General features: G+C 54.6%; 9 protein-coding genes across 9 annotated transcripts; 2 read left to right on the plus strand and 7 right to left on the minus strand.

The window, feature by feature from the left end:
• Positions 1–412: 412 nt before the first annotated feature.
• On the plus strand, positions 413–622 carry K489DRAFT_289392 (uncharacterized protein; the record flags this gene model as incomplete). The annotated part of the gene is made up of 1 exon (XM_033600148.1): positions 413–622. A coding segment is annotated over one exon (210 nt), but the record flags the coding sequence as incomplete, so codon positions are not given.
• Positions 623–1,733: 1,111 nt separating this feature from the next.
• On the minus strand, positions 1,734–2,332 carry K489DRAFT_374095 (ribosomal protein S1; the record flags this gene model as incomplete). The annotated part of the gene is made up of 2 exons (XM_033603486.1): positions 1,734–1,839; positions 2,085–2,332. 2 exons carry the CDS (start codon positions 2,330–2,332, stop codon positions 1,734–1,736), a joined length of 354 nt encoding a protein of 117 aa, XP_033455773.1.
• A 460-nt stretch (positions 2,333–2,792) lies between these two features.
• Positions 2,793–4,772, plus strand: K489DRAFT_391115 (uncharacterized protein; the record flags this gene model as incomplete). Its single annotated transcript, XM_033606661.1, has 1 exon — positions 2,793–4,772. One exon carries the CDS (start codon positions 2,793–2,795, stop codon positions 4,770–4,772), a length of 1,980 nt encoding a protein of 659 aa, XP_033455774.1.
• Positions 4,656–6,834, minus strand: K489DRAFT_384645 (mitochondrial carrier). Its single transcript, XM_033605906.1, has 3 exons — positions 6,264–6,834; positions 5,937–5,948; positions 4,656–5,859 (listed from the first exon to the last, which is right to left on the minus strand). The coding sequence occupies exons 1-3, from the start codon at positions 6,394–6,396 to the stop codon at positions 5,042–5,044; spliced, it is 963 nt and encodes a 320-aa protein (XP_033455775.1). The 5' UTR covers positions 6,397–6,834; the 3' UTR covers positions 4,656–5,041.
• A 740-nt stretch (positions 6,835–7,574) lies between these two features.
• K489DRAFT_413554 (uncharacterized protein) lies at positions 7,575–7,997 on the minus strand (the record flags this gene model as incomplete). The annotated part of the gene is made up of 2 exons (XM_033608054.1): positions 7,575–7,729; positions 7,865–7,997. The coding sequence occupies 2 exons, from the start codon at positions 7,995–7,997 to the stop codon at positions 7,575–7,577; spliced, it is 288 nt and encodes a 95-aa protein (XP_033455776.1).
• A 1,083-nt stretch (positions 7,998–9,080) lies between these two features.
• On the minus strand, positions 9,081–9,566 carry K489DRAFT_384649 (uncharacterized protein). Its single transcript, XM_033605907.1, has one exon. The coding sequence runs from the start codon at positions 9,346–9,348 to the stop codon at positions 9,106–9,108; it is 243 nt and encodes an 80-aa protein (XP_033455777.1). The 5' UTR covers positions 9,349–9,566; the 3' UTR covers positions 9,081–9,105.
• On the minus strand, positions 9,296–10,022 carry K489DRAFT_89486 (uncharacterized protein). The gene has a single exon (XM_033609017.1). The coding sequence runs from the start codon at positions 9,822–9,824 to the stop codon at positions 9,348–9,350; it is 477 nt and encodes a 158-aa protein (XP_033455778.1). The 5' UTR covers positions 9,825–10,022; the 3' UTR covers positions 9,296–9,347.
• A 247-nt stretch (positions 10,023–10,269) lies between these two features.
• Positions 10,270–11,076, minus strand: K489DRAFT_293646 (TBPIP-domain-containing protein; the record flags this gene model as incomplete). Its single annotated transcript, XM_033600254.1, has 2 exons — positions 10,270–10,689; positions 10,858–11,076. Coding segments are annotated over 2 exons (639 nt in total), but the record flags the coding sequence as incomplete, so codon positions are not given.
• Positions 11,077–11,684: 608 nt separating this feature from the next.
• On the minus strand, positions 11,685–13,769 carry K489DRAFT_374099 (Glycosylphosphatidylinositol:protein transamidase, GAA1 component; the record flags this gene model as incomplete). The annotated part of the gene is made up of 3 exons (XM_033603487.1): positions 11,685–12,209; positions 12,292–13,691; positions 13,760–13,769. The coding sequence occupies 3 exons, from the start codon at positions 13,767–13,769 to the stop codon at positions 11,685–11,687; spliced, it is 1,935 nt and encodes a 644-aa protein (XP_033455780.1).
• Positions 13,770–13,781: the final 12 nt, after the last annotated feature.

Genomic DNA, 13,781 nt, shown 5'->3' on the forward strand with positions numbered 1-13,781 from the left:
TCTGTCGGGGGAATGGATGAGATGGTTAGTGCTGAGGACACGCGATAGAAGAGACCATCCAATCTCGGTCACATCACATATTGCCCCTCTTCTCCGGCGCTTAAATCTGGAGTCGCAGGCAAGTGTACCGATGTGATCAGTCATCAGTCATCAGTCATCCGTCGGGCAACTTTATGAGTCAGCAGATTGTGCCTCGATAGCGCAGTGAATGCTGACGAATTGATGTCCATTCTGATCATCATCATCATCATCACCATCGTCGTCGTCGTAGTTGCGACACCCATCACTCTCGCAATGTGGAACCATCTGGACCACGAACGCAGTCTTCAGGGATGATCCAACTTGGCATACCTTCGCCTATAATCCGAGGAACAACCTAAACTCTCCGTACATTCGTCAAACCTCACCCACCATGGCACCCTGGCTACAATTCCTCGAGGCGTGGGCCGTCCAACAACTCCTGCGCACCCCCGCCTTCCACCGCGCCGTGGAGAAGATCGCCCGGAGAGTGCATCGCGCACGACACGGGATCCCGCCCGACGAGCTCGGCGGCACGAACATCGACCAACCGGGACAGAGCGGATTCTTGAAACACTTCATCGACGAGGTCAAGACGCAACTCGGCGCCGCGGAGCAGCGGCAGGAAGGAATGGTCGCAGCTTCGAGGAAGAACCCGCCGTCATCCGCCAAGTCGACGGCGAGCGGACCAGTCGTGGAGAAGCGACATCAGCCATCCCCACCGCCGCCGCCGCCGATGCAGGAGAACGCCGATTCGGTATGGCGAGATGCGCAACGCAATGTTGGCCAGGAAGGTCCGAAGCAGGGCTTCTTGGGTGAATACATGAGTGCGTTGCGGGAGCAGATCAAACAGAATCCCAAGGACAGGTGAAGTGGCGATCGAATAGCCCTTTGCCACCCAAATCATTCGGACTCTCATACGTCCATCGAGAGAGCATCAACATGGCGAGAGCTCCGATTTAGAAACCTGCGAGTGAGGTACTCTGTGAGAGAAGAACAAATGCAGAGGAATTTGCTGTTTGCTAGCGGATCCTCAGCTTGCAGTACTCAAAATTATGAGCTACATTATCACTGTTGCGGATGTCACCCTCATAAGCAAAATCGCTTCGGGAGCTCATCAAATGGCATCACATGGCATCACGTTGATCACTGCTGTGTTTCTCACCTGACATGGCAATCAATGCCCCCGAGCTACGACCTCGTGTCCGTCCACCAAAGGCAAAACGGACAACACTCAGCGCAAGAGTTTACGAATCCCTAGAAGTTCACAAAATCGTGCAGCTTTCCGGGGATATATCGCAATTAAACTCTGGATAAGAGACACGGCAGCGGCATCGCGTTGCAGAAATTCTATGCATTGCCGATGGCGAATTCATGGGCTGATTGTCCCGATCTCGGTGACGACCGTCTCGGGCGAATCATACCCCACCTGTTCCGGACGACAAGAATATTTGACAAATGCCCGTGGTTGAGACATCCACTTGCTCGTCACATCGATTGTTGCATTGCAAAGGAACACTCCTCACTCGGTCAACACAAGCGTCGCAAACATCACCTTTAGATACGCAACACCAACAATATTTCAACATAGACATAGAATTCATTCTTCACTACAGGAAAAATCCATCGTCCATATGAAGACTACTGAAAGTCTCCATCATGTTATGTTGTCTTCTCTCTCCCATACATCGTGAATGAGCACTTGATTAAAGCGCTTATGCGGCGATGGTAACCTCGACCTCGACACCGGCCTCGATGTTGATGATGATCTGCTTGACGACCTCGGTGGGGGCGTTGAGGTCAATGAGACGCTTGTGGATTCTGTGAAGGAAGTATTCGGTCAGTGAATTTGATCGTGTGAATCTGTGCGCTGAACTCCATCTCTCCCGTCTGTCGTTTGACATGTTTGACATTCGATCGTCTCCGTCCTGCGGGCTTCTCCTGTTACTCCTCGCATCCACCAACCAACCCTCACCCTCTCTCCTTCACCACCAACTTCCACCATTCTTCCCCACACCACCTCTCCAACCCGAGAGAAAAACCTCACACGACAAAGTATAACTCACCTCATCTCATACAGATCCCAAGTCTTGGAACCCTCACCGCAAGGGGTCTTGCGGGTGGTGATCTTGAGGTTCTTGGTGGGCAGGCGGACGGGGCCCTTGACGCGAAGGTCCTTGCTCTTGGCGCGCTCGATCAGCTCGCTGCAGACCTTCTCCAGCGCGGTCACCTTGCGCGAGGTCAGGGTGATGCGGATCTTGTGGATCTTGGGGGCGTCGAGCTGAGCGCCCTTCTTGGCGTCGTTGTAGGACATCTTTCGGTTTGGGGTTTTCCGGGTGGTGGAGGGTAAGTTTGAGTGTTTATCTGGTTCGCTTCTTTTCTCCGGTCACGACTCGGTCTGGAGACTCGGCAAAGTGATGATCGGTGGTGCAGAGGGAATAGATCTCGCAATTGGAGACTCGCGCGCCGGAAACTTGTAGTGGGGAGGAATTTCGCGATGCGGCTGTTCCAAATCTTGGCGCGCTTTGCCTGATTTGGAAGTCGATTAGGGTTATGAATTTCACGATCCATCAGACGGAGAATTGATGACGGATGATGACTGTTCACCTGCAGGCGGGCAACGTTGGAAACGCGGGACACATCAATGATCGTTATTACATACAACTGTAGTGACTCCGACGTCATCTGGTAAATTTATTGTAATTCGCATATTGTGGATCTAGCGGGATCGTCACCTTCACCACATCCGTCGAGGTTCACGACTATTGAATTCAATGAAGATTCCTCCATTTACATCACTGCCACCGGCCAGTATAAGACGAAGCCTTACAACATCAGAATGGGAAGCCTGCATAGCCGCTTGGCTGACATTATCCCAAGTGACTCTAGACTTTTCCAAGGAAAGATTCGTCGAGCAATGTCATGAACAGAATTCCCTGCCGACATTCCTCGATTCGTTCTATACACAAGTCGCCGAGGCGGGACCTCAAGATGGACAACTCCGATCGATCCAAGCATTATCGTTGCGTAAGATTTGCTTCAAGCTTGTAGACCGAATGTATCGCGAGGTCGATCGAATACCGTCGCTGCTGTCGACCTGGCATTTCATATCGAACTTCTGCCTGGCTCATGTAAAAGAGGCCGCTCTTTCAGGGACCATTCACGCCATCTGGGAGAAGCAATCAACTACCATGAGGACGTCCTTGCAGAAGGAGACGCAAGGGGCTCTCGCTCTTCTTGAATCCAACAATGGTCCGGATGGTACGAAATGGTTGACTCGATTCGCTCCGGTTGTTGTTTCGTCGCCAGATATTGGACTCTCCATCATGACGGCTTCCGATTTCTTAGACACGCTCGTCAGTGCTTACAACCCTCGCACATCAGATGTGAAGCGGAAGGCGCTGTCGAACTTTGTCTTTCACGGAATGGTCGCACTCGCCAGGACTGACCCGCCAAATGTGTCGCTTCTTGCTGATCAACTTTACTCCCTTAAAACTCAAGCCGATGCCTCGTCGACCAACCTGTCGTTACTTCATGATGCTGTCACCAATACCCCTTTGACATCCAAGCTTCAACAAACCATTGCTTCAAACTCTTCCGATAGACTAGCGAAACTTCTGGCGACGCTCGAGACGTACCGTACACCGAGCATCGCGCGCAGGAAACGATCAGTACGATCCCGTCCCGCAAAGGGCAAACAAAATGCCGATAGAAACGCCGAACTGCATGTTCATCACATGAGTCTCATCACACAAGTACAAGATCTGTTTCCTGATCTTGGATCCGGGTTCGTCGTCAAAGTGTTGAGTGAATACAACGACGATGTCGAACAGACCATTGCACATCTCCTCGACGACTCGTTGCCACCTCATCTCGCATCCCTAGACCGATCTGCAGAGATGCCCACAGGTACAGAACCCCAACCCGACCATCTCGCACCCCGTCCAACACCACCCGCCGCCATCCAACCGTTCATCCCCTCGCGTCGCAACGTCTTCGACAACGACGAGATCCACAACCTCCAACTCGGCACCGACCGCCTGCACATCGGCAAAGCCAAAATCGACCTCTCGACCGCGTCCGACGCCCAGCCCAACAAAGCCGCCATCCTCTCCGCGCTGGCCGCGTTCGACTCGGACGACGACGAGCGCGACGACACCTACGACGTCGACGACGTCGGCGGGACGATCGACACGGCGCACCCGGACGGCGAACCGGGCATCATCGCGGCGAGAGCCGCCCAGGACGAAAACGACGCGGCGCTCTTCGCCGCCTACAGATCCGCCCCGGAGCTCTTCGGCCGCGCGCACGAGATCCGGCGCGGCCAGGCCCGCGCCGCGCTGAAGCGGGAGACGGGCATGACGGACGAGGCGATCGAGGGCTGGGCCATCATGCTCGCGCGCGACCCCAAGCGCGCGCGGAAGCTCGAGGCGCAAAGCGCTGCGTTCGACGGGCGGCAGGTCCATCTCGCGGGGACGGCGTATCGCGGGGAGGCCGCAGCGGACACCGACACCGATGGATCGGACGGAGGTGGTGGTGGTAGTGGGGTGATGAATGCGCCGAGGGGCGGGTTCCGTGGACGGGGCCGGGGTGGGCGAGGCGGGCGAGGCGGAGGGAATGTGGCGGGCGAGGCGGGCGAGGCGAGCACCGCGCACGCCCAGCGTCGGAAGGAGGCGAGCAAAGGCAGTCGGGCGAACCACAATCGCCGGAACCAGCGGGCGAAGAAGATGGCGAGGGGAGGGTTTCCCGGGTGAGGAGCATGTGACAAGGGACGGGGAGACGGTGAGCACGGGGGGCACCAAAAACCAAAAAAGATTCTCCCCGCGTGCAGCAATGGGGCTTATGGTTTCATCGACCGCTGTTCTGTCCATCTCGAACCGATACAATGTCCGTGTTTGTTCCTCCCACATGCCATATCGACACGAAGCCCTAGAAAGAGATCTATAGAACAGCCTCGAGGCCGAAAAGCAAAACGTCGAAGTGCTCCACCTCGCTTCGCACTTCCCTGATTCTGTTTCCCTCTCTACGAAAGCAACCTCAGCACCATCTCGACCGTGACAAACGTCCCGCTGCTGACGGGTAACGCCCTCGTCAGCGTCGGGCCGATGCCCCTCCAGAAGCCCCTCATGCCCTCCGCCCTCCACGTCTGCGCGAAGGCATCCCGCATGCTGGCGAACCTCCGCTCGGCCCCGAACCCATCCGTCTGCATCTTGCTCTTGATGACGTCGAAGGGGTAGGAGGCGATCCAGAGCATTTCGCCGGCCAGGCCGCCGTACAGCGCGACCTTCCAAGTCGGGACGTCCTTGCGCAGAATGCCGTTCCGCGCCTGGTCGGCCCCCATCAGATACTCGAAAGACAAAAACCAGAAGCCGTAGGCCTGCGCCTCCCGCAGCAGCGTCACGCTCGTGCCGCGGTACAGGCCGTGCGAGACGCTCGGCGACCGCGACAGCTGTCGGATGCAGTCCAGCGGGCCGGAATACAGGCGCGCGGGGCCGTGGGGTTGCGTCTGCATGCGGATGCGGATGTGCTCGATGGGCGCGGAGAGCAACGTGTTGGCGATGCCGGCGAAGGCGCCGGAGAGGTAGTACTGGGTGTAGGAGAGGGGGGCGGGGTCGAGGAGGTTGGAGGAGGAGGAGGAGGAGGAAGAGTTGCTGGCTTCGAAGGCCCGTTTGGCGTAGTTGAAGGCGCCGAACTGCACGGACACGCAGGCGCCTATCCCGATGAGCGGGGTGAGCGTGCCTTTGTAGAAGGCGGCGGCGCCTTCGTTTTTGAGGATGCGGGAGGCGCAGTCTAGGGCGCCTTTGTACTCGTTGGTGGTTTGGAGCCGGACTTTTACGATGTCTGTTTTCGGGGGAAATTTTGGAAGATCGGTTAGAGGGTTCATTCTTGAAACGTGAGATTTATGGTTTTTTCCTTACCAAACGGTTGACCTGTCGAGGAGAAATCGATATGTTAGCGATGATGTTCACAAGAATCGACAGCGTCCGGAAATGGACCTCTCTGAAGAAATGTTTATTCAAGGGAGAGCCTCTTCTGCCATCTTTCCCAGCTTCCACTCAAAACCCAACCCCGAGTCGCCATGGGATATCCTCAACCACCGAAACCTAACAAAAACAGAGAAAGAAGAAGAAGAAGAAGAAGAAGAAGAAGAAAACACCGTCCCGACCCATCCCATCTCGAACCAGAGAATTTCATAGAAATGGAAGAAAAGAGAAGGGAGGGAAAAGGAGTCCCAGGAGACATACCGATCAAGACCTGCGCGACACCGCCAACCGCGCCCGCGAACAGATCCTTGGCGACCGACGACGACGAAGAGGCAGCAGGGTTCTCCGCGGCCTTCAGACGGGCGCGGAGTTCCTCTTCGACGATGTCCGCCATGGTATCGGGTGGGCGGGTGATCTTCTTCTACTGGAAGATATGGATGGGGAGGGGTTCCGATCGGCTTCGAGGTCGGAAGGAAAAGGTTGGTCCTCTGGCGATTCCCGGTGAGTAGGAGAAGGGCGCGTGGAGATCTCTGGGAGGCAAGGCGAGGAGAGGACTTGGATGTCTGGTAGGTTGGTTGGTTGCTTTATTCCTTTCTTGCTTACTTCCTTTCTCTCTTTCTGTCTTCTTTTCTCGTGTGTGGGGAGGATCGCTGTTCTGATCTGATCGTTCGTCGACGGTGTTATAAAAGAAAAGCGAGGAGAGACAAAAATTAAAACGAACGAGGAAATCCTACTGTTGATCCTGTGAAGTCCGTCTCGGGAGGTTGCTTGAATATAAACCTACCAAGGTACAGCCATTGACATTGGACATTGGACATCTGACAATTCTCCAATGGCGACATTTTGCGCTCGGACTCCGAAGGCGCGCGCGGGCTGCGGGCGGAAAGATTAGATAAGCGGAAGGAGATCGATATGATGCAGCAAGGGTTTTGGGGTTATCTGTTCCAATGCACCTTACTATGTCCTCCAAGCGACGAAAGCGGGAACTTTGGTTTGTGTATGCATATAGATATCTATATCTGTACATATCATATTCGCGAGTGTCTATTACCGGCCTTTCGGTCCAGTTTAATAATAACAATACCAATAAAATGACAACAGGTAAATTGTCGCGTATGAAAATCATGCCCATTACACGACGAGCGACTCCTTCAGCGATGCACGGGACACAGGAGGTATGGAAGCAGAGCGTCTTGTCTTTTTTCCTTTCGAATCGGAATGCGCGATCACGGAAACGTGAATTCTGGACGGGATCTCACGGACTCGACACGGTGATCATCACGAAGGGAAGAAAAGAAAAAAGAAAAGGAAAAAGAACAGGAGAGAATGGATTAATCTTCGCAGGCGGGCGCGCGAAGAAAAAAAAAGGAATGACGATTTGGGTATCAAAAAACAACAACAGTAACAACAACGACTCTCCCTTTCCCTTCCTCCAGCTCGTTGGACCTTCCTCCATTTCCTCCCTTCTCCGCTCTCGTTCAACGCACTCCGTCCGTCCGTCCGTCAGACAGGAGCAACATGATCGTCGGCACCATCGTCATCAGAGGAAGCAAGAGCACGATGGCCGACCTCCTAGTTGGAGACCTTGGAGGGCAGCTTCTTGCCGGTGAATTTCTCGAACAGGGCGCGGAGCTTGTCGGTGATCTTCTCGTTCTGGGAGCGGTATTTGGCCGGGTCGACGTTGTGGCCGGTGGACTGGCCGAGTTTCTTCTCGGCGGCGTCGACGGCTGTTTTTGGAAGAAGAGATCAGTCTCTGTTTCTATTTTTTTTTCCTTTTCTTTTTTTTCTTTTGATATAGGTGGAGAGGTCGAGAGTGGGATGCATGCGTGCATGGACAGATAGATAGACGGATAGATACGTACCCTTGTCCAGGTAGTCGCGGTTGTCCGCAGCCGGAGCGGCGGCGGTGGTGGTTCCGGCCGGAGCGGCAGCAGCAGGAGCGGCGGCGGGTTCGGGCGCAGGGGCGCTGGTCTGGGTAGGGGCGACTTCGCTCATTTTGGCCGGATGGAAAGATGTGGTCGGTGGGTAGAAGAAAGTAGGATGTGGAGAGAGAGAGATGTGAGGCGTGGTTTCCCGGTGTGGAATGATGCTGAAGACGAGGAGGAGTGGGAAGGGACCGGGACTCGGGATGGAGAAGAGGAGCGCTTCCCTTTTATCTACACGGAGAGATCCTGTCTATCTACTACGGTCCGGACAGTGCAGTGCTATGTTCGCACACCGCAAGCGATGTCACGTCTTTTCTACGACGAAACCACCACGACAGCAACTAAAATAGTCAGACTGTGGGTCCCTGCTGATGCCGATGCCGATGCGATGCCGTGCTCCTCATCTTCGTTCCTTCTCTTCTTCTTCTTCTTCTTCTTCATCATCCTCCTTCCTGCACCACCGTTTCCGATGGCGTGAGAGAGAGAGGCACACAAAAGAAAAAGGGCTCACACACTCAGCTACCGCCTCCATGCGCGCGCACGCACGATGTCGCTGCACTGTCGCATAGGGAAGTGGCTGGTCGGATTGGTTGGATTGGTGGGAGGAATGGAGGGATGGAGGCTGGAGGGACAGACCAGACCAGATGGGTTGAAAAACGGTCGACGGGTTGTCTCGACTAGTCCGCAGTAGTCACTCCGATAGTATCAACGTCAGCTAGTGACAGGTAGGATGATAATAATACATGTCGCACTTGTGATAAGTAGATAGATAGATGGATGGATGGTCACCCCATCTATCCATCATCCATCTTTGACGGGATTATTATTCTTATTGATTGGCGCTATCCACCCGTGTATGTAGTAAGCGGTAGGAAGTGGTTGTTGTTGGTGGTGGTGGTGGTGGTGGTGACTGGTGGTGTGACGGATTGATATTCCCTTCCCAGAATTGGCGGCTGATGTCTATGTCGCTATCGAGGGTCCAGATGCAGGTTTCCAGATCAGGCGGTCAAAACAGGCCGACAGCGACCGACACGGCAGCTAAATGGCATTCCCTCTCCCGAGCTGCATGTCACCGACCCGAATGGTCCCCCTCTCTTCTCCCTCCTCCTCTTCTTCTCCGTCGTGATGTGCGCATGTCTCCAGAGCGTGACGTGAACGGTGAGTGCAATGCCCACAATTCATCCGAAAGCGAAGAGTCCCTCTCCTCCTCGCGAGATTTGTTCTCCCTCGGCGGTGGCTGGGGAGTCCGTCCCGAGAAAGAGAGAGAGGGTGACAGAGAGAGAGAGAAGGGTAGACTGATCATCAACACGGACTGACCCTCGATTCCTCACATGTGCAGTAGTCAGTGCAGTCCAGTCCGTGTGCAAGTGTGCCAATGCAATGCGATGCGATGCGAAGCGATCCCGCAGAAGAGGAGGCATCAATGCACGGATCGACGAGAGGGACGATGATACCCAGGTGATGGTGCACGTGGAGGGTTGAGAGCCGCATATAGGTTCGATGGTGTGTGTGTGCTTCGCATGTCCTGGTTATTATTACACTCCACCTGCATACCTACTGTAGAACCCGATGCGGGTCTTCCGCGATATTGAGTGTGAGAGACGAGATGAGATGAGATGAGATGAGAGTGATGGACTGCCACTGCCACTGCTCTGCTCCTCAGCCACATGCACATGCACATAGGCAAACATACATGGCACCGCCACATGCGGGCCATACACACACACACACACGCGACCTCTCCTCTTTCTCTTGTTCGTTCGTTCAATTCTAGTACGATCGATTCTCTCTCTCTCTCACACACACATCCCGTTCGTGTCGCGAAATCGAGAGATAATTCTTCAGTCCTCACCGGCCAGGCCGGACGGAGAGGGAGACAGAGAGAGATATATGGCATTGGTGGGAACTACCCGAGGGAGAAAATCAAAGAAATAAATAAATGAGAGAAAAATCAAAAATGAATAAAAGAAAGAACGAACGAACGAAGGATGACGAACACGAGGAGTGGTGTCATAGCGATGACCCGTGTCTCTCCATCCCATGATCTCCCTTTTCTTTGTTCTTCCGTTCCTCCTCCCGATCTCATCCATCGATCAATCAAAAGAGCAATCAAATCAAAAGAGCAATCGCTTTTCCGCCCACAGAAACAGGTCCTCAAACCTCACAGGCCCCATATTTCATCCGAAACCTCACCCGCGTCAAAAGAGCCATAGAAAAGAGGACAATGGCCACCCAAGCAAAGTTTCCTCCATGTCCGTGGTTTCTCCTCCTGCTCTCCCGCTCTCCTCTCGCGATCAAAACTCCAACCCCAACTCCTCCTTGACATCCGCCTCCTCCCCGCGTCCCACAATCTCCCGGACCTCAGCCCAGAGCTCCTCGCGGATCCTCCTCCTCGCGAGGGAGATCTTCGTCCAAGTCTTCCACTCCGCGACGATTTCCTCCCTCTCTCGCACACTCACCACCGGCGGCGGTCCTCCTCCGTCCTTCGCCGCTCCATTCACATTCAACCTCTTCAGACGATTCTCCAGATCGACCTTGTCTTGCTCGAGTCTGCCGATGACGACGCGGAGATCGGGAATGGAGAGGGTTTGCGCGATGCTGTTCTTGTGACGACCGTTGTTGCCAGCAGATGTCGTCGGAGAACGGAGTTGGGCGCGGAGGTCTTTCTCTTCGGCCTTCAGCTTGGCCGTTTCCTCGCGGAGGGAATCCGTCTCGGCGTCGAGCTGGGCGAATTGCTCCTCGATGGAGGCGGGATCAAAGTCCTCCTAGATGGTGTTTCTCACCTCCGTGTCAATGGGGAAACCAAGAATTCTCGAGTTTGTCTTGGGAACTTTTTATTTCTACTTCTTTTCTTTTTTCAAGCAGTCGTCACTGGAGAAGAACGACGAGAGAGAGAGAAAGATGAAAAAAAGAGAAAGTGGATTCCTCACCTGCAGCGCATGATAGACGCTCTGCTTCCCCTGCGTACAACCCGCGATCTCTCCCCGCTCATGGAGATCCTTGAGGATTTTGGCCGCCGAGGTTTTCGTCACGCGGTTCTTCAGGTTCGCGCTGATATCGACCGCACTGTAGGGCCGGCTGGGTTGTCGGCGGAGGTAGGTGAGGATCAAGGTGGAGGATTGTGCTGGAGTGAGCTTTTCGGTGGTTTTGTTCGTAGCGGTGGTGGAGAAAGAGAAGTCCTTTTTCGCAATGGTTGAGGATGACGATGGTGGTGGCGGTGGTAGCGGTGCCATTGTGAGGATGTTGATTCTCCTTGCTCTTTTCTTTCAAGTGAAAGGTGGAGAGAAGATGGGGAGAGAGTGAAAGGCAGTTGTCTTGTGCTTGTGCTTGTGCTTGTGTGGTGATGATGATGGTCCGGGTACAAGGTAAACAGAACAGGTAGTGGTCACGTTTTCTGAGCGTGCCAGTCTTGATGAGAGAAGGTGACCAAGTGAAGGCAGATTGTGACGCTGGCTGCCTAGATGGATTCCGCGCAATGTGACCGAGCAATTGATAGAGAGGAAAAGGTCATGTGATTGAAGAGTCAAACGTCTGCATTGGAGTATCTCTCTACGATGCAGCTTCACTTGAATTGCTGTACGCGTCAGTAGCAGATCGCCTCGCCCACAGGGAAACAATTCTCCACAAATCACCTGTTAACCGTCCATGTACGATATGTGACCAACCAACCAACCACTCAACCTTCTTGTCTTCTTCCATCAAGGACTTCCCATTTCCCCAGCCTCAATCGACACATACACGACAAAGTACAACTCCTTCAACCTCTCACCAGCCCGCTGAACAGAACCGTCCCACCGATCACCCACGCAGGCCACCAAACACACCAGACCACCAACGAACTCCAAACCCCCTGCGCGACCCAACCTTTAGCCACTTCCAGCAAGGTCGCACCCAGACCCTTCCCCGAGGCCCACGAAAGCGCGTATAACGCAGAGGGAGGCGAAACCAGCAGATAGACCGCCGTCGAGAGAACACTCGCGATCAGCGGAAGTGGAGAAGTGATGTCCTGCTTCTTCTGAATCTTCTCCGATGGCTTCTTTGCGCCGGTGGCGAAGGGCCGGGCGAAGGACAACGGCGAGGCGAGGAGGCCGATCACCAGCGCCAGGGAGAAATTGATGGTCGCCCAGGTGGAGAGGACGGCACCGAGGAAGAGCAGGGAGAAGGACTGCACGGCTTGGAGTTGTTGCGATGTCGTGTGGAATCCGCGCACGAGGACGGCGCTGGTGAGGAGCGGGAGGAGATAGGTCGTCGCGGTGAGGAGGGAGAAGACCCAGAGATGATGCTAGATTGAGGGTCAGTAACGGTGAGGGATATAGTCAAACGCAAGGATTTGTATGTTGCCATGATACGAGATGACGACTGACCTTTTGATGTAATGAGGTGAGCAAGTAGAGTGGAACAAAACTGAGCAGATGCACCGCCAAAAGGACGATGGCAGGCAATGCCAATTTCCTCTCGACCGACTCCAACTCAGCTTTGGGCAGCACCACCACGACACCAGAATCATTGTCACCGCCGACGCTGACAGCAACCTTTTCCTTCAACTTCTCACTCGTGCTCGGCGTCGTATTCCCTGGTGCTTCCACCGGACCCCTCCCACTCAGCACCCACAAAGCAAGAGCGTTAATCGTGAAACTCCCCGCGATGATCATCGCAGCAGGGAGATAACTCCCGATGCTCACAAACCGTAATTTGCTCATCAAAATATAAAAGAAGAAGCTCTGATGTAAATGTTCCAGCAGATTGTTGATCGACCGGAAGACGCTCTCCGTCACGCGTCCCAGGCTGATCTCATCATGCCAGCCGTCGCCGATCGTGCGTAGGGTGATGGCGTCGACGTGGTACGGCATGAAAGCCGAGTGCGGACCCGTGGCGTGGCCAGCCGCTTGTGAAACGATCCCGCGACCGATGCATTCGAGGCGGTCTTTGTATTTGTCTGCGTGCTCGTTCATGCCGTGGAGCGTGCAGTCGATGCCCATCTGGCCGTGTGCGATGTTGACCGCTGTATTGAGGAGATCGAGGTTCGGCAGGGCGCCGTTGATGCCGTCGTAGAGGACATCCAACTTGTCGAATCGCTGACCCCAGGGGCCTGCGGGATAGTCCAACGCGACCGCCCCTTGCAGTGCGCCAGACTTGATCGGTAGAGCGCTGATATTCCGAGCATATGTCGGCGTGCTAGCAGTGCTGTGGTAGGCGGAAACCCAAGCCTCGGAACCATATATGCTATCCTCCGGGATCAACAGAATGATGTCCTTGCTCCAGATGCTCCAACGCTGGAAATACCGCGCCAGAGATAACGCCAGCGCTACACCAGAGTAGTTGATCTCATTGTCGACATTCCTCCACGCCGCGATCAGCACCATCGCCTCGGTGGCATCCGCACGAGGACCTTGGAGGACGCCATAGACGTTGGTCCCCGAGATGGTCTCTCCCGCCACGCGGAATGTATATGGCTGCCGCGCAGCTTTCAACCCGAAGTCCTTGATGATGTTCTGCAACGCGTCCACGCGATCCTCGGGACTGTAATTCGAAATCGTAAAGACCTCTTGTCTCAAGGCGCGGAAGACATTGTGCTCACTGCCGCCGAAATATGTAAAGACCTGTCCCGGCAGGATGGCATTCTCCGAGATGTATGTCAGACGAGAATATTCATCCAGAGGCAAGAGTAGTAGCCAGATCACGCCGGCGAGCACGCAGAGCGCGGAGAGATATGGCGGGAGTCGGAGGAGGATTGGTGAGCGTCGCAAGGTCAACAGGCGCGAAGCTGGGTTTTGTAGGATAGACTGTCAGTGAAAGTGCCAATGCTTGGAGTGAACATGAACAAATGCTCACACAATGCCATGTTTCCTTCGCG

Source organism: Dissoconium aciculare, assembly GCF_010015565.1.
Source record: "Dissoconium aciculare CBS 342.82 unplaced genomic scaffold K489scaffold_16, whole genome shotgun sequence".
Classification (NCBI taxonomy): Eukaryota; Fungi; Ascomycota; class Dothideomycetes; order Mycosphaerellales; family Dissoconiaceae; genus Dissoconium; species Dissoconium aciculare.

What these genes read in the sequence shown, in the direction of transcription:
- K489DRAFT_384645 (XM_033605906.1), bottom strand. Translation starts at nt 6,396, where the DNA reads ATGGCGGACATCGTCGAAGAGGAACTCCGCGCCCGTCTGAAGGCCGCG.
- K489DRAFT_384649 (XM_033605907.1), bottom strand. Translation starts at nt 9,348, where the DNA reads ATGCCTCCTCTTCTGCGGGATCGCTTCGCATCGCATCGCATTGCATTG.
- K489DRAFT_89486 (XM_033609017.1), bottom strand. Translation starts at nt 9,824, where the DNA reads ATGCCATATATCTCTCTCTGTCTCCCTCTCCGTCCGGCCTGGCCGGTG.